The sequence below is a fragment of the Drosophila melanogaster genome, chromosome 3R (genome assembly GCF_000001215.4).
Source record: "Drosophila melanogaster chromosome 3R".
In the NCBI taxonomy this organism is placed as follows: Eukaryota; Metazoa; Arthropoda; class Insecta; order Diptera; family Drosophilidae; genus Drosophila; species Drosophila melanogaster.
In genome coordinates, this window is record NT_033777.3 from 3,056,319 (window position 1) to 3,075,822 (window position 19,504).

At 38.0% G+C, this 19,504-nt stretch overlaps 1 protein-coding gene across 1 annotated transcript in view; it reads right to left on the reverse strand.

The window, feature by feature from the left end:
* The window catches only part of Pzl (Piezo-like), a gene marked incomplete at its 3' end in the record, with an annotated part of 709,421 nt that overhangs the window by 502,157 nt on the left and 187,760 nt on the right, over positions 1 to 19,504 (reverse strand). The window contains 3 exon segments of the mRNA NM_001316564.1: positions 4,075 to 4,855; positions 4,917 to 5,400; positions 5,455 to 6,004. Of these exon segments, the coding sequence (NP_001303493.1) occupies positions 4,075 to 4,855; positions 4,917 to 5,400; positions 5,455 to 6,004 (1,815 nt within the window).

Here is a 19,504-nt window from a genome sequence, read left to right on the forward strand (position 1 = left end):
TCTCGACCTCGTCGTAGTATTGTAATAGAGTCAGGCTTCCCTGTCTGAGGGTGCCCATTTCCTGCTCGATGACGTGAATCGCGCGTTTGTCACTATATGTGAAATCGAGGCGATCTATGATCGCATCGAAATTCAATACAGTGCCGAACGAAGATAGCACCGCATCGGCGGGGCCTCTTATTTTACTTCTGATTATAACGACCGCCTGGTAGTGGCGTGAGCTATTTACATAATTCCTAAATATGTAATATGCGGCTACCGCCGCCTGCCGCCAGGAGACATATGTCTCTTGTGCTCCCGTAAATTCGGGCAAGCATTTTACGGCATCCAGAGGCTCGCTGCACTCGACGTTGCCCGTGATATCAATGGGTTGGTATACTTTGATTATAGGGACTGCCGCTTGTGTGGGTGCGATTTGCACCGCTGCAACTTGGGTAGCCAACTGTTGTATAACTTGGCGCATTTCTTCTTCTCTACGCCTGGCTTCACCGGCTGCTTCTGCCAAGGCACGATTAACGGCGGTCTGAATCACAGCCTTAAGCTGATCTGAGTCCATGGTTCTACCTGAAGGGGGGTTGGTGGGTGCCCGTATTGGGATGAAAATACGCGGGGGCCCTTCACTGTCAGAATCTGAGTCGCTAGGTTTATGTTCCCTATATTGTGTAAACGGGGAGCACATATGTGCTTAAGTTAAACTGCACTGGTATGCAATGCCCGCTCAGCTATTTTGCCCACGACGGCAGCTGGCAATGCAAGAAGTACGCGGAGACGTTGCCGCCTTTCCAAGTGCCAACACTGGTACGGTGAGGGGTGCGCGGGGACTGAGCCTCCGCCACGATAAATAAAGAAGCGAAGAATAAATAATTGAAATACAAATGCATGCGCGGCCGTATCGGGTTCACAGCGGTGGGGTGGGGACAATAAAGATACAAAATTTCTACTCGAGCGATGTGATATACAAAACTGAATTAAATGTCAAATAAAAATTAAAATCTGGTGTATTAAACTGTGAGAGCCTTGGATCTGATATTTAACCCCCGCACTATGTTAATTTCCTCACCAAAAATATTTGCAGTGTAACAGCATATAATGTCTGTTGGGTACACGATGCGAAAAAAATTTAACTGCTCGGCGAAATAGCAATGCGCCGTAACACAACTGTGAGCGAATTAGATTAAATTATTTTTTTTGTTTTTGCCGTATTTGCAACGGATTATGATGTTTATTAAATTTTTTTTCGCAGTGAAAATAAACACCAAACACCTACTAGCCGTCACATTCAGTATTGAGATTTTAAAAACACTCTTCAGACTGGTTTTTTCGTATTTATAATGTTTTAAAACTGGTCTGAAACTATGGTTTGTGTTGAAGACTTAAAAGGTTTGGCCAGCGGGCCCACTTACATGTTCTGTATGATGTGGGCGGGTGGGTATGCCCGCTAGTTGGGCGCCAATTAACTAAAGATAGATCGCACCGTCTTGCGATACTGTCGTCGTCAGGATTCCTCCAGAGGTGAAGGGCTTCCTTCGGTGGCTGCTCCGTGGAGTCCGGGGAGCAGAAGTGTATTTTTTACGTTGAGAGGAACTTTCCTCTTTTAACTGCCAGCCTTGTGGTCTGGCAGAGTAAGTAATAAGAATGTATTTTACGACGCTTAGTCGGAGTTGATGAGCTGCCGCTCTTTATTCTGATAAATGCAAATTCAAACTGAACTTAAGGCTAACAAAATATGAAACTCATAGCGGCCACTCCAACGGGTAGTGTTTGCCAGCTATGCACGGGCTTCCGGCCAGACGCTGTGTCAGCAATTTGGCCGGAGCGAGTCTTCGGACGATCGGTCGTAGCCGTCGCCCGGTTAACTTAGTTAACTTATATCCGATGGGTGTCGCCGATTTCAATGTGGAGGTTAAATAACTTCTATCAGAGGGAATAATTAGGCCGGTTGCCTTTCAATGCCCCAATATGGGTTGTTGATTAAAAGGAATTTGAGTGCCAAACCGAAGAAAATCATATCGTTCGCAATCGCTAAATAAACCTCCTCCTTTTATTTCTCAAAAAAGGTAATATAATATTTGGTCACCCCGATATGATTAGTGCACAAAAAATAAATAGCGTAAATTGCACAAATCTGTTAAAAAGCTTTAACTTTAATATTTCGCTATTGTTGCTGAGTACGATGTTGGACAACAATTTGTGTCTGCAATATTCAGACAAAGGTAAAGGCTGCGGACATTGAAAATTACTCCATTGGTTACGCAAGAGTACATATGCAGAATAAGTAATATTCTTTGCGTTCATCTTCCCGATTAAACTGAAGTCGTTGTTTCTTCCGATTCGATTCCGATTCGTTGTTATTGCTGCTGTCACGGCTGCTGAAAATTCTGGAAACGTTTCTGCTGATGCAAACAGGGTGACATTTTTGAAGCCCAATGTGGCTGGAATTTATAATCGAACGAATCAAGCTCTGCACTTAGGTAGGTTTGAAAGCGCGAGTTCAGGAATGCGGGGAGGTGGAGAACAGCTGGTGAAGAAGGAGCTGATCCTTTGACATGGCAGCGCCTGTGTTAAACCGAAGAAAGCTGCTTACGAAGGCGGACGTATGCCCGGTGCACGTGTACGTGTGTGGTATCATCTTTAACCGAAAGGATGGCTCTTTGAAAGGAAATAAATGGGGATCTCAGACCTTCTCCATTCAACTTGCATCTTTAACCTGCCTGTAGTCTTTTCTGATAGCCTACTAAAGGCAGAAAGCAAAAAAGGTAAGGAGACTTAGTTAAATCCGAATTTAGTTAGATATCTGATCATTGGAAGATTACGGAATATATCTGCTAAGTACTGGCAATACAAGATGGCTTCAAATGTATTTCAGGATATACAGTGCCGCTCAACTGAATAGGTTTGACTATTTGTTTAGGTTTAAAACGTTCTAACTTAGTTATATGCAATCCGATTTAAGCGAAATAAATTTGTATGTATGAATAAATCAGTCATCAGCCGAACCGGCCACGCCCACACTTTGAACAGTTTTAAAATTGTTTCTTATTTTATTCCTCAATATTTGTCGATACATCAGAAAAATGATGAAATATAACACTAGCTGGGTAACGGGTATCTGATAGTCGGGGATCTCGACTATAGCATTCTTGTTTTTTTTTGCTTATATTTTTATTAGACTTGTAAATTTTGATCGATTTGCAAAAAACTTTTAGCCACGCCCACAAGCCGCCCAAAAGGCCATGCCCCCACTTTTTAACAATTTTTAAATTATTTCTCATTTTATCCACCAATATCTATCGATATCCCAGAAAAATATTGATTATTAATTAGATCGCACAAAAATGGCATATAAATGTAAAACCGAAAGTTGTTAAAGGTTGTTTGCACTGTTTTATTCGGATATGCAGATTAGACTAACCGAAAGCTTGACTTCAATACCCAAACCTATAAGCTTACAAAGTAGTTTAGCTGAACAGATAACGCGACATCTTTAGTGCAAAAACAGAGACTCAAACAGATGACTAGGCCCTGGCTATCTACTCCGAACAACCATAATTGAATTTCGGAATCTTTGTATTGTGAAACCCCAATTCAGCATTCTAATTGTCTTGCACTTTAGGTTTGGGTCAGTCCCGGTTGAGCATCCGAATTGTAGGAATTTATAAATGAACGCGTTCAATGTTTTATTAGGATAAATTTAAACATAAAATATAATGTTTGGGTTTTACAAAGTTCTTTTAATTACTAATATCTTTACTTCTTCATTTTTCGGTTTTCTCTGGACAACTAATTCTGCTACAAGAATAGGCGGCCTATGAAGAATGAAGAACATTGTAAATGGCGACCTGACTATGGGTTGCCATATAGCAGAAACCTCCTATCTAAAATCCCACATTTATATAATCGGAAACGCTTCCTTTAAACAGTTACACACTTTTAAACATATCTAGTTTACCATTTTATTCCTTTCTTGAATTATCTATACGTATATCTAACATTTACTTATAGTTATATATATAACAAATATAACAAAGTATACGTTATTTCTCAAATACTTATTATGATTTGTGAATTCCATACCTGGAAGCAAGAATAGTATTAGCTTGCGTATCCATTATTACGTGACAGAAATAATATGATCCAAAAATTCGATACTGGAAAACAACAAAAGAAAAAATGATCGCATGCCAGACTAAAGTATTCTTAAAAATCATATCGCTTGGTCCATAGCAGTACTTTTTCTCTGATATTTCATTAATTTCAAAAAATTTTCCGTCCATAATGTTTTCGCAGGGTGCGGTTTGATGCATGACATTAAAAACAATACTTAATATCGATTTATGTTCCAGATTTATAGTACCTTCAAGAACAATAATTGCAACTTTAACGATAATATTGAAAATATTAAAAGCAATCAGACAGTTCCAACGGCAAATAATAAAGTGAATATTTTGCAGGTATATCTCGGAGCCCTGCAATAAAAAGATCAAAGCAAATATAATGTAGCCCAAAGAAAGAATGTCCGTGCTACAAACGCCACCGAGAAATACAATAGCAAGAGTGATCCAAAAAAAACTGAAAAATATAGCAGTTTTTAAAACATCCGCATAGTTACGTACGTAAGTACAAAAATCGTGCGTAGGGTTTTCAAAATAAACGTGACCCAACTTTGCTATATTGTGAACAACGTTAGTATTAACTCCTCCTCGGTAAGATAGATCATTAATATGCCTCATCTCTACCCGAAACGATTTTCGCTGCCGTGAAATTAGCAAGAGAACTATATAGTCAAACATAATATTTGATCTATTTGTATAGTTTTTAGAACCCGATATGCTCCAAAGCGAATTATATGAAATTACTTTTGGTAATGGTAACCAATTAATATATTTATATTATACAAACGAGAATTTAATACCTACCATTGCAAAGGTTGGGAGGAAAGTTTAAGAGGTACACATATTGAACAAAAATAGATAAAACAAAATAAAGCTGTAACATTTCCCAAATACGCGCACAACGAAATCGACTAAGACACAATAAAAGAACTAGCCATATTAAATATGTTAAGGCAAAGAGATCTCGTCTGTGAGCAATTGTTGACATAAGTCCAATCATAGTAATTTCGAAACCAAATTTAAAGTAGCCATAATTAAGTACATATTTCAACAATCCAGGAAAGTCGCGCTCCGCATCCTGTCTTGTTATATCTGGAAATAAAAGTTTTGTATCCTTTTGTTTATGAGTCGAGTATCTAATTAAATGGTCCCGAAGTTTAACAACTGCATGCAATGACGTCAAAATCATATAAATAATGTACGACGAGATATAGCGCAGATGAACACCGAACACCGTTCCAGTTTTTCGCAAGCCCATCCACTCTGCAAAGTTAACTGTGACGTTCCCCTAAAAAAGGTTTTCTTATTACAAGATTCAAGATTCCAGATTGTATTTAATTACGCATTTAAAATTGTAATGGCTTTGATCCAGATACTTTATTTGATAGATCATTTTCATTAGCACCAACAATGAAATCCAAAATGTAACAGCTCTAAAAATAACACGCCTAAGAAAACGATTACCACAAATACCCAATAAAGACAATATGACAAGAAATAAATTTAAAAAACAAATTTCGGATATTGCACAATAAAAAGAGGCCAAGGTAACTGTCTTTATCATATGCATTTCTAAAAATTTCCAAGCGACTATCTTTCCTGGATTAAACAATTGGCGTCCCTTTGCACGTACATTTTCATAGCCGGCATCAAAGAATACTTTCCACGACTGTCTGTGTATATCCAGAGTTTTTTGTGAAGCACGCGTCTCTGCATTGGGTGCCAAATGGAAATTTTGACCTTCTGTAGATCTGGGACGTCGTACAGACTCCACAAAGCGTCGGTGAAAATAATGGAGCTGAACCACAGTAAAAATAACTGTCAGTGTTGGTATAAGAAGATGTAAAAATAGGTCCTTTGTTTGGTAGCGTCTTAAGCCTATATCACATTGCCTAGAAAATAAATTTGTTGACATAAATAGAATAATATAAAATCTTCAAAACTTAAAAGGAGACATGTTGAAAAAAAGATTTTCGAAACTAGTCTTATTATGATTTATGTTGAGATAAGCTTTTTTAATGCTATTTTAAAGCAATGAAAATGTAATGTAGCGATTTCGAACAATATGTTTTATTGGTTTCAGCAATCGAAATTCTGCATCGATGCGATATGTACAAGATACGAAAGCGAATGATAATGAGCGCTAAATTTCAGAGCAGCAGAACACTAAACCAATGGCGTATGTGCGAGAGTACAAGAGAGAGATCGCTAAAGAAGGGAGCTTAGATAACGGAGATATTGCTGCACAGCGGAGGTACCGGTATTGCTGGTGGCTGCATGACCCTCAAATTTACAGAACTACGGATACTGTTTCCATCTTATTTGAAAAGAGTTTTGAAAATAATCCATACACTAGTCGGCATAAGTATTTTCACAAAATTGTCTGCTTCTTTTGAAACTCCGTTTGATACCGTTATAGCAAACAATTGCTTAAATTTTACTTTATTGGGTATTAAACGTCATAAAAAAAAGGTTGGAATTAAAGTAAATACAAGAGAAAATGTTGTGTTCGAGTTTCCCGATTATCAGATATCCGTTACTTAATTAGTAGGAATGCGTATGCGCCATTTCTTCATTTTTCTGGGATATCGATAGATATTGGGGAATATAATGAGGAAACATTTTAAAATTGTTTAAAGGTGTGGGCGTTTTGTAGGTCCTCCTTTCGCCTGGCCACAGTGTATTTGGTATACCCATAAAAATTGGAAAGACAAACAATGAAAAGAAGAACAAACTAAACATTTTTCATAAATTTGTGCTTGGCAGTTTGGGTGGTTTTAGGGCGTTAGAGTTGGCGTGTTGGGCGGTATGTGGGCGTCATAGTGGGCGTGGCAACATGGGTCAACAAACTTGTCTCAAGAATCAAGCATGCTTAATCGTAACCTTCTAATTCCTGAAATTAAGAAGTTCATACGGGCAGACAGACAGGGGCAGTTTAACTCGGGTATCGATCATGATCAAGAATATATATACTTTTTATGGTCGGAAACACTTCCTTCTACCTGTTACATACTTTTCAACGAATCTAGTATGCCCTCTTACTCTACGAGTAACGGGTATAAATATCCAAAAAAATTTCAAAAATGTGGGCGTGGCAAATTTGGGCGGTTTGTTGCCGTTAAACAACTTTAACCTGGCAAAAAGGATTTGTCAAATCAAAAGAAATGTACAAGACTAATAAAAATTTGCAAAAATATCACATTTTTCAATGTAGGCGCGTCAACAAACTTGCGCCGCGTCTATGTCTCTAGAATCTGTATGCTTAATCTCATCCTTCTAGCTTTTATAAAGAGAGAGAGTTGGACAGACAAACATGGTCAGATCAACCATCGAATATTTATACTTCATATGGTGGGAAACGCATTCTTCTTTCAACAAATGTAGTGTACTTTTTGAAAAGCTCCACTACCAGCAAAGAGCTTATTGATGGTTGTCATTGCCACGGTATGTGTCTTTGGACGGTTCAGTGCTGCCAGACCGGTGGATTGTGATTTTGATCCACGAAAGGAGAAGCCACCATCGGAGTAAGTCCGATGGAGAGTGACAGCAGCGCGAGTGCCTTCAGCGTCAGCAGTGCTTCGAAGAAGTCCAAGCGAGGCAGGCCATTTGAAGCTCACCGCCAACGCAGGCAGACGCGTTGGAGAAAGTTGGTGGCAAGAGGAGATGCTCATCACGGGACATTGTTTCTGGCCCACGATTGGAGGGATGGATCCCGATGCGGCAAACGCTGTTTTCGATGCGTTGCAGATATATGTTGAGCTCATCATGTCTCTTCCTGTGCGTAACGCGATGCTTAAGTGCGGTGGATCTTACGGTGGACCTAAAGCAGGCGCTGGAGCTGGAGGATCCGGACGAGGATCAGGAGAAGGAGGAGGACGAGGATCTGGATTAATGCCGCCGCCAAGCGCTGCTGTCCAAAGACCCACTCCACGTTTCGGTCCTAAAGAGCCAACGACCCAAAGTCCAGGTGTTCGACGTCGACACTGTAATACTGCCTGAGGAGTTTAAGGAGGAATTGTACGCTAACAATTTCAAGGAGGAGTTCTACTCAGCCGGTTTCAAGAAAGCAGTGCGGAAGGACCTTGTAGTATATACGAACATAATAATAACAATAATAATAATAATTATGATAATAATATTGATAATAATTATAATATGAATAAGTAAACTTAGGACCACCCTAGATCCTTAGGTCCATCCTAATCCTAAATATGCGAATTCAGCATGTGCGCTTTTAGGGGTCGCACTCGACTCCCATTGGTTATCGAGTATGAACTTCATACATACATATTGCAGAATTTGCTAGTGTCAGCACTTGGCTGTCACGAGCGATCTGCCTGTAGACCACACCAAGTTGAATCAGGAATAGATCAGGAATGTACACAGGCTGAATAAAAACCAAATAAAGATAAATATGACCGATTGCGTTTTGACTCCTATTTAACTACATGGCGACCGTGACAGGACCGTCATAAGTGCAAGCACTGAACGTGAGAGGAACAGCATGCCTGGCATTCGATGCTTATCCACCAAGACGGCGGCAATTATGGAGAAACAGCGATCTGAGTGAGTAGAGTGTTAGTGTGATGGGTAAAAACAGGGGCGGAGTTCGAAATAAAGCAAAAAAGAGAATAGCGCACATAAAGTGGCTATTATATACGAACACTCCACCGCCCCAATGGTCGAAAGCTAAAAAAAACTACAAGCTGAGCTAGACCACTGTGTCGAATATCTTAAGAAAAAAATCCCCACCACACTCGCTCACTCAGAAAAACAAATAAAATCGTTAACAATTAACAAAACTTCAACTCCCCATCCGAAAAGCCTGCCTGCTTTTAAGAAAAGCTGCCCGAACGACTGCGAGGGACCACTGTTCACACCACATTGTGAAAATACGTGCAGACATTGCAGCCCCAGCACATAACCCCTAAATGAGGACATCATCATCAACGTGGTGAACAGCCCGCTCACTACGTCATCGAGGGAGTGTCAGCGCGCCAACACCAGCGACGTCCAGCTGAAACAAGTAGGAGCTGAAAAATAAAATATTTTTTTTGTTGCCCTGCGTGGCACACCACCCTCGATGCACTGCGCTGCATATTAATATTACACAAAATATTGTAACATTGAGCGGAACTTTTTCTGCCCGATGAGAAGAATGGCCCGTAAAGCCGTACACCAATTAGGCAGGAAAATGTAACAATATATATATACAAAAAAAAAAAAAAATGAAAACAACATATTTTTAAAGTAAAATAATCCACAACCCAAAAATAAGAAAAAATTATATTGTAAATTAAATATATACAAAAATGGGTTGGTTTGGATCTGACGATAGTCAGACAAAAGATAATACGGCCAATGTGGTCAATAACTTAAAAATAGTCGACCATACAGAAGACATTCAGTCACTGTGGTTACTCCTTTTGATCATGACGATCGTAACAGTCGCTCAGTTTATATTAACACTATATGTTAAGCATAACAAGATAATAAAGAAGCGTTATATAAACAGGGCAGAGAATAATTCGGATAAAATTTAAAAATAAAATGAAAAAAAAAGAGAGATGAATGCATAAAGAAATACTTTAATATTCATCTAATTAATTTACTTTAATATATATAAACACATTCAAAAAAAAAAAACACACCCAAAATGTATTTTGAATTAAGATGATCTAAAATTTTTATTTTTAATATCAGAAAACAAGAATGAAAAAAAAAAGGATTACTGAAGAAACCTTTTTAGGAGAGGCAACAATTTATAAAGTTCGATTGCACAGATAAATCCATATTATTCTTTAAATGGACTGGCAAGAAATAAAAAACGAGCTTAAAGAAATTAAAACGACTTTCGACAAGTCTTATAAATGCATGACACCAAATAGAGAAGTGCAACAAGACACTCTCAACAAGCATGCGCAGATATTGGTAAGATGCTTTAATGAAGCACGCCAATTAATTCACAGAGAAAGGAAAAGATTAACAAAAAATCATTTATCACAAGCAGTAAAATTTCTAAACAGGTTCCGTGGGAACTTGTTAAACGTCAAGTACAGACATAACCTAAATATTACAATTCCAACGATTTTAAACACACCTATAGTGGCTGAGGTCGGTGAGGATATCGAAAGTGTAGGAGAATCGGAAATAGAAATAAAAGAAGAGGATCTCCACGATCTTTCAATTCCAGCGGTAATAACATTACCCGAATTACTTGAAGAAGAACTTTCAGATTCAAATACTTCAAGTATACAGGAAACAGCCAAAATGACAGACTCTGCCGCAACATCAAGGGAATATGTGCGACAAATTTCGTCCACAATACCTGAGTTTGACGGCAAAAAGTTAAACTTAAATAGATTCCTCACGGCCCTCCGGCTAATAGATCTGACAAAAGGAGATCAGGAGATGCTAGCGGTAGAGGTAATCAAGACAAAGATACTTGGTCCATTATCACACAAAGTTGAAAATGAAAAGACCATTATCGGTATAATAAATGTATTAAAAGCATCAGTTAAAGGCGAATCGCCCGATGTCATCAAAGCGAAAATGCTTAGTACACAACATCGCGGCAAAACTGCAGCGCAATATACCACAGAGATAGAAAAACTACGTTGGTTGCTCGAAGCAGCCTATATAGATGATGGTTTAGATTCAAACAATGCAGACAAATTCGCTACAAAGGAAGCCATACCTGCAATGACCAAGAATTGTGGGCACGATAAGCTCAAAACCATATTGGAAGCTGGAAATTTCAACACAATGAATAGTGTGATTGAAAAATACATACACTGCAGTACAGAAATGACCGGCAATTCAAATAGTGTATTATTCTATAATAATAAAGGACACTATCGAGGTAATAATTACCGAGGAAATTACCAAAACAGAGGTAATGGCCGAGGAAATTATAACTCATACAATAACAATTACAGAGGCCGAGGTGGTTACCATAGTGGAAACAGAGGAAGAGGTGGTAACCAAAATTATAATAGAGGTGGAGGTTACTCAAGAGGTAACCAAAACCATAACTATAAAACAAGTCATACCCACAATGTCCGAAACATACAATCGGAAAACTTACATGCCCCCTTGAGCGACAATCTACAGTAAAATACAAAATTAATCTCAATTTAAGCATTTTTATACGATTAAAGAATATGAGTACCAATTCATGGGTAACTCTTTTAATAGATAGAGGTGCAGAAATTTCCCTGCTTAAATGCAGAAACAATAATCTTAACGATTTAAATCCAAAAAACATAACAAATTTATCAGGAATAGGGCAAGGGACAATTCAGTCTCTAGGTACACTACATTTAGAAATGTGTATTGCTAATGCAGCAATACCATATGAATTCCATATCGTACCTGACAATTTTCCTATACCAGGGGATGGTATAATTGGCTTGGATTTCATTAAGAAATACAATTGTATTTTGGAATTCCACGACCAAGAAGATTGGTTCACTTTGAGGCCCAAAAATTTCAGGAACATAAACATTCCTATTATACATTCACTAGATAACGAAATAATTTTGCCAGCTAGATCAGAAGTGATTCGAAAGATTCAGCTAACATCTACTGACACACATGTCCTCATCCCCAACCAGGAATTGCAACCTGGCATAATAATAGCAAGTGCACTCGTAAACACTCAGAACGTCTTGATTCGAATTATTAATACAACTGAAAAAGACGCTATAGTTAGCAGCGCAAATATAAAAAGCGAATCATTGGATGATTATGATGTATACAATGCAAATATAGAAAATAGTGCACAAAGAACTTCAGAAGTATTAAAACTTCTTAAATTTCCATCGTTATTCAAAAGCGATTTAACAAAATTATGCACCGAATATAGCGATATTTTTGGTCTAGAAACAGAAACCATATCAGCTAATAATTTTTACAAGCAAAAATTGAGATTAAATGACAAAACTCCAGTCTATATCAAAAACTATAGAATGCCAGAAAGTCAAAAGCCAGAAATTCAAAGGCAAGTTGACAAATTAATAAAAGATGGCATTGTCGAACCATCTATTTCAGAATATAACAGCCCACTTCTCTTGGTACCCAAGAAATCACTGCCTAACTCGGCGGAAAAGAGATGGCGATTAGTAGTCGATTATCGCCAAATCAACAAGAAACTGCTAGCAGATAAATTCCCACTTCCAAGAATAGAAGATATTCTTGATCAATTAGGTCGAGCAAAATATTTCTCGTGCCTAGACCTGAGGTCGGGATTTCATCAAATAGAACTAGACGAAAGGTCAAGAAATATAACATCATTCTCAACTTCAACAGGAGCATACCGCTACACGCGATTACCATTTGGTTTAAAAATAACCCCAAATTCTTTCCAAAGAATGATGACCCTTGCATTTTCAGGTTTAACGCCTTCGCAAGCATTTCTGTATATGGACGATTTAGTAGTCATAGGCTGTTCTGAAAAGCACATGCTTAAAAATCTAACCGACGTTTTCGAATTATGTAGGCAACATAATTTAAAACTACATCCAGAAAAATGCACTTTCTTTATGAAAGAGGTTACTTATTTAGGTCACAAGTGTACTGACAAAGGTATATTGCCAGATGACTCTAAATATGAGGTAATAAAAAATTACCCCAAAGCAATAAACGCAGACGAAGCTAGACGATTCGTGGCATTTTGCAATTATTACAGAAGATTTATTAAGAACTTTTCTGAGGAATCACGCCATTTAACGAGGCTTTGTAAAAAGAATGTTCCATTTGAATGGACAAGCGAATGCCATGATGCATTCGAATATCTTAAAAGGGAATTAATGAAACCAACACTCCTTCAGTACCCAGATTTCAGCAAACAATTTTGCATAGCCACAGATGCCAGTAAACAAGCATGTGGAGCGGTACTATCTCAAGACCATAACAGTCAACAGCTACCAGTGGCATACGCTTCAAGAAGCTTTACAAAAGGCGAAAGTAATAAGTCCACTACAGAGCAGGAGCTAGCAGCTATTCACTGGGCAATAAATCACTTCAGACCATATGTATATGGTAGACATTTCTTAGTACAAAGTGACCATAGGCCACTATCATATCTTTTTTCTATGAGAAACCCAAGTTCAAAATTAACCAGAATGAGACTAGACTTGGAGGAGTTTGAATTCACAGTAGAATACCTCAAGGGGAAAGATAAACATGTTGCAGACGCTTTGTCCCGAATAACCATCGGAGAACTTAAAGCGATGAATAGACAGATACTAAAGGTCACAACAAGACAGAAAAATACCTGCGCAGGTGAAAAATTGCATGAACCAAATAAGAAAGATAATATAAAAATGCCCAATATCTATCAGGTAATCAATAATATTGATGCCAAAAAATATGTTATACTCAAAATAGACAAACATAAGTGCTTGTTAAAAAGAGGAAAACACATTATAACACGTTTTGATATGACTAATTTTTATTCTAATGAAATAATCGATTTAGATCAATTCTTTCAAAGGCTTAATGAAGAAGCAAGAATAAATAGCATCATTCAAACACAATTGTCACCAAGTGAACAAATCTTCGAATTTGTCACTATAAAGAATTTTAAAGAAAAGGGCAATAAAATACTAAAAAACTTAAAAATAGCGCTATTAAACAAGGTGACTAAGATAGATAAAAATGATAAGGTTCAAATAAAAGCAATACTGTCTAAATATCATGATGATCCGTCAGAAGGAGGCCATTCAGGAATTTCTAGAACCCTGAGGAAAATAAAAAACGATTATTATTGGCCACAAATGACAAAGGCAATAAGTAAATATGTTAAAACATGTTTAAAATGTCAACAAGCCAAGACTACAAAACATACTAAAACACCGTTGACAATAACAGAAACGCCAGCAACAGCATTTGATATAGTTTTGATAGATACCATTGGTCCACTGCCAAGATCAGAAAACGGAAATGAGTATGCTGTTACTATCATTTGCGATTTAACAAAATATTTGGTAACGGTACCTATTCCAAATAAAAGTGCAAGATCAGTTGCTAAGGCTGTATTCGAAAATTTTATTCTAAAGTACGGTCCAATGAAAACAATCATAACGGACATGGGAACGGAATATAAAAACCAAATTATAGACGACCTGTGCAAATATATGAAGATAAAAAACATTACTTCAACAGCACACCATCACCAGACATTAGGAACAATAGAACGAAGTCACAGAACTTTCAACGAGTATGTTCGCTCATATATATCTGTTGACAAAACCGATTGGGATATATGGATACAATATTTTACTTATTGTTTCAACACAACACCATCGGTAGTTCATGATTATTGTCCATATGAATTAGTATTTGGTTGCCCAACCACAAATAAAAAACTAATAAAAACATTATAATACAAAACTTTTTTAATATCTCTTTACTCATTCATTTCAAATATTATTATACATCGAAAAAAAAAAAAAAAGAAAACAATTTTTTATATACTTGAAAATAACTTCATATTATTACGTTATTTTTCAAAAGGAGGGAGATGTAGTATATAAGAACATAATAATAACAATAATAATAATAATTATGATAATAATATTAATAATAATTATAATATGAATAAGTAAACTTAGGACCACCCTAGATCCTTAGGTCCATCCTAATCCTAAATATGCGAATTCAGCATGTGCGCTTTTAGGGGTCGCACTCGACTCCCATTGGTTATCGAGTATGAACTTCATACATACATATTGCAGAATTTGCTAGTGTCAGCACTTGGCTGTCACGAGCGATCTGCCTGTAGACCACACCAAGTTGAGTTATGAATCAGGAATAGATCAGGAATGTACACAGGCTGAATAAAAACCAAATAAAGATAAATATGACCGATTGCGTTTTGACTCCTATTTAACTACAACCTCCCTTCGAGGCATTCAAGGGTGCCTTGCGAGGGTGAACGCTAGACTTTAATATTTAGCTTCCTTCAGGCAAATTGTGGCAGTGGCACGACTCTGGCCACTTGTTCACATTGGTTCAGGAGCCTTCTATGCACCTCGCTGGACGAATTACGCGAGACTCATCCGGGATGCAAGTGTTTTTGGACAGGCGTTGAAAGGCCGCCGTTTTTGTGGACAGCACGGATTCCATCTGCATGCCGATAGAGCCGCTTGTCACCGAGTTTGGAGCATGCGTGAGCGTTGCTGGAAATGTTGGCGAAATCTTTCTATGCTCCGTGTACTGCCAATTCAACACCGGAGTACCTCGGGTACTTGGATGCGGTGCTGCTGCTAGCCAGCCGCACGCTTGTCATCCTTGGTCTCGACGCGAACGCAGTATCCCCCATGTGGTTCAGTAAACTCCCTACTGTTCTTGCGGGGTGAGTTGCTGTCTGACTGGATTCAAGGATGTCGAACCGGTGTGCTTAATATGCCGTGTGGCGCGTCCATATTTCCATCAATGTGACACTCGAAACAGCTTCTACGTGGGCTACGTAGCTGCCAAGCCGTCACCATATCTGCTCGGAATCTTCGTGGACTTCAAAGGAGCCTTCGACCACTTGGATGAGACGACTCATCCACTCCGGCTGCCGAGAAGCCAGATTATGGAGAAACTTCTTCTCTGGCAGGAGTGCAAGTTTAGCCAGCAGGTATGGTGAAGTGACTGACCAGTAACACGAGGTTGCCCTCAGGGATCCATCGGTGCGGTTGGAAGTTCTTTCACATATCAAGTCGCTACGTGATTGGCTGACTGGAGTTGGGCAGGCATTGACACGCGTTCTGCGTGTGGACATATATGCCGGACTCATGGTGCCATATGCCTTGTTTGGTGCAACGGTCTGGTATGATGGAACCAGCTCTGCCATGAGGCATCTGGTGTCCTGCCAGAGGCGAATCCTGCTTGGATGCCTACCGGTATGCCGTACACTGTGGCAATGCAGCTCCCCCAATCGACATAGCTACCAGATGCGCGGCGGTCAGAGTAAAGCTTCGACGGAATTACCCATTGAAAACGTCAGAGTGGCTATATGGCGAGGACCTGTCAGGTCTGAGCTGGGCTCACAGGGTGGCGAGACTGAACGAATTTCTACTTAGCGCATGGCAGCGCAGATGGGACAACCCTGAGGAAAAGGGTGTGACTCCGCGCTTAATTTGCACACAGCGTAATATGCGTAATCCTTCGATTGAAACACGCCATGTTAAATAAGTACAGAGAGACCTGTTACAGTATGTACCCCTTTACTGTACGAGTAACGGGTATAACAATGCAAGCTCGGTGTCTGCATAATTTCCTACATACGCCGAGCTGTAAAAGATCACAATGGTGATGTCATCCATTTCAACTTTAAGATTCATAAGGGACCTTCTAAAATAAAAGGAAAAAAACCAGCTACTGGTTATTAAGAAAGAAATAAATACCCTAAGCCGAAAATTTAGCTCATAACTCAATCTTGATCTTTACCAATCCCTACCCACCATTTAACTCAGATTCATTTAGTAATGTATGGCTAACGTGAAGAATTTGATTTCTTCCCTTATACTTAGTACAGAAGCTGCAAGAACGTAGACGACATCAAGATGAAACAGAATTAAATTGGAACATGGCTGAAAATATAGACATAGCTGCTAAACAGCTACAGTTAGTGAAATCCTAGTACAAGAATTGTCGGGCTTATTGAGGCGTCACAATTCTTAAGAAGAATTCGCAAATTTAACACACCAAGTAAATGCCACACAACAAGCAGGGAACTTAGGTGACTTACAAATAGTATTGGATACAGTATACAGTATACAGTATACAGTATATATTGGATACAGTATACAGTATAGTTAGTGCCATCTAGGCCACAGACCGCAAAACCATTACCTCGTCCGTGGACCTCGTTTCGAACCAGGCAAAAGACCTCCCGGTCCAATGCCAGATGGATTGAAGCGACAATATGCAGACGACAATTGAAGGAAACGAACCACGATACACCAAGAGTCCGTCGATAAAGATGGACTATAAACAAGCTATTGCCTAGTACGGGGACTATAACAACTTTGATGACAACTTGGACGACCACGTAGTTCAGATAAATAAAACCGACGGTGATAATAACGCTTACGACTACTACGACGACGCATCTTTGAGTTTCTTGTAATAACGAATTCCTCTATTTAATAATTATGCTGGATAAGAAATGTCTAATTAATTAGAATACTTATTCTATAGGCTAAAACAGAAAGTTCTTCCAAATGAATTTCGTCGATAGAAGGCATTAGAAGTCATCGTAAGGTAGCGAATCTGTTTTATATTCAGGACATTAAAGTAAAGATTTTCCTGTTGTCCACATTAAAATCTTGTGATGAAATTTTGGGCAACGATAGTTTGAAAGAATTAGGTGCAGAGATAAAAATCAGGAAAAATATTATTTCAATAAAAAAATAAATTCAAAGCAGTCAACACAATTATTCCGAGAACATTCCACTTCTCCAATAAGAAAAAAATCAAGCTATAAGAGTTATTCAAGTTATTGCAGACCCAATCCAAATGGTCTCAAATTGTTCGTTTTAATGTAAAAAAAATTTGATATTCGAGCTCTTTAGTTGTTAATTTCTTGTTATAATCTTGCAAGAATAAAAATCTCAGCAAGAAAAAAAAACAAAACAAGAGCCAAACAAGCGGCTTTCGGTGACAATTTGGACAACTTTTTTGATATTGCACATGCAAATGCTATGGGTATGATGTAAATTGAAGAGGATAAGAAATTCTTTGAAATGCAAAGACAGAATGGACGTCAGGGTCATTTAGGTGGCTTAGATGCATCACTGGCAGGCAAAGAATGGCGGACGGAAGCACGTGAAGAAATGGAACGAGCTCGGAAGTGCAGAGAAACCATTCGTGTTTATAATAGTGCAGACAAAAGTCACGTTGATTTATTTTACGGGATCTTTAAATAATAACAAAGATTGTATTACAGATTGTATTAGATCTTCCGAAAGTGACAACAACAGTGATGCTTTGTCTGCTGTTCAAGAAGATTTGGACGTTTCAAGTTCAGATTTAGAATTATCCCCTATAAAAAGAGGCAGGAAAAGCTTTTTAACATCCCGAGTTCTTTCATCGTTGGACAAATGGCAGATTCCCAATAATGCAGCTATGCATTTGAATTCTGCGGTTGTTGAAGCTTTGTGTCATGATGTCGACAAATACACATTCAATAGCAGAACTTAGCAGCGGCTGCGAGAAGATACTAGGAAAAAAATATCTGAGTCAGCAAGAAAAGCTGTAAAGACTTGGTAAATTACCTTGCAACTCTTTGAATGTTCACATCATTTTGGGCAAAGTTGATTTTTGCAAAAAGTCTTCTTCTTGTTATAGTGAAATGTTAGGTACAATTGTGGTTTGGATCGTCGTTGGACGTTGATGACTAATAGAGACTTTCAATTTATTCGGGCTATGTACAACTACAGAGAAGTATACGAGAGGATTTCAATGTCAAAAAGACATGTACTCATTTATGGTACCTGGCAGACGAAAATACCACATTGGCCCTATTCGATGATAACGTCGCAGAAAAACGAGAAATGGCACAGCGCTTATTAGCCTTTGTGGATGATACAGACAAGGATGAACATTCCGTTAAGCGTATTAACTTAAAAATTCGAGATTTGTCAACTTTATGATTTCATTACATCAAATAGTATTAAGTTTTTCGACCGGTTGAATGTATCGAAATCTTTTTTAGTCATAGATCCATCGAAGTGTCATGATCACAAAGACTTTAAAAATGCTGTTGAGATTGTAGTAAAATTAAAAGTTGTTAATGATATTACAGAGAGTGGCGTTAAACTAATGCAAGATTATAACAAGAAAATAACCAAAATTATTACAAGTTGTCAAAGAGTATACAAAGACGTACCCTTTTAGCAGTAAGAAATCGCTTACAAATTAATTCAAAATCAATTCTTATATATTTTAAATATATTTTATCATATAAAACTAAAATTAAGTTGATTAGATTAATTTGCGACCTAAAACCTTAAATGCTTACAAAAAATAGAATTTTAAACAAAAAATACAGCATTTTAGCCAAAAAATGCCTATATCAAAGCTTTGGTTAAGAAAGGCTACTCTAAACATTATCCGATCGGGCTTAAACTTTACAAATTTAAGTTTTACACCAAAATGAACAATTTGAGACCATGAGGCCCTGAGAATTCGCACTTTCGCAAATAAGCCGACCCCTAATGCGCCCTCAATTTACCGACGGGAATATGTACATACTTTGAGAACATTTTGGGAAAATATGTTATGTTTACATAGACGATATCATTATATTTAGTGCGGATGATGATACGCACATTGAGAACAAGGAAAATATTTTTCCAACTCTTCAGAACTCTAATATGAAATGTCAGTTGGACAAA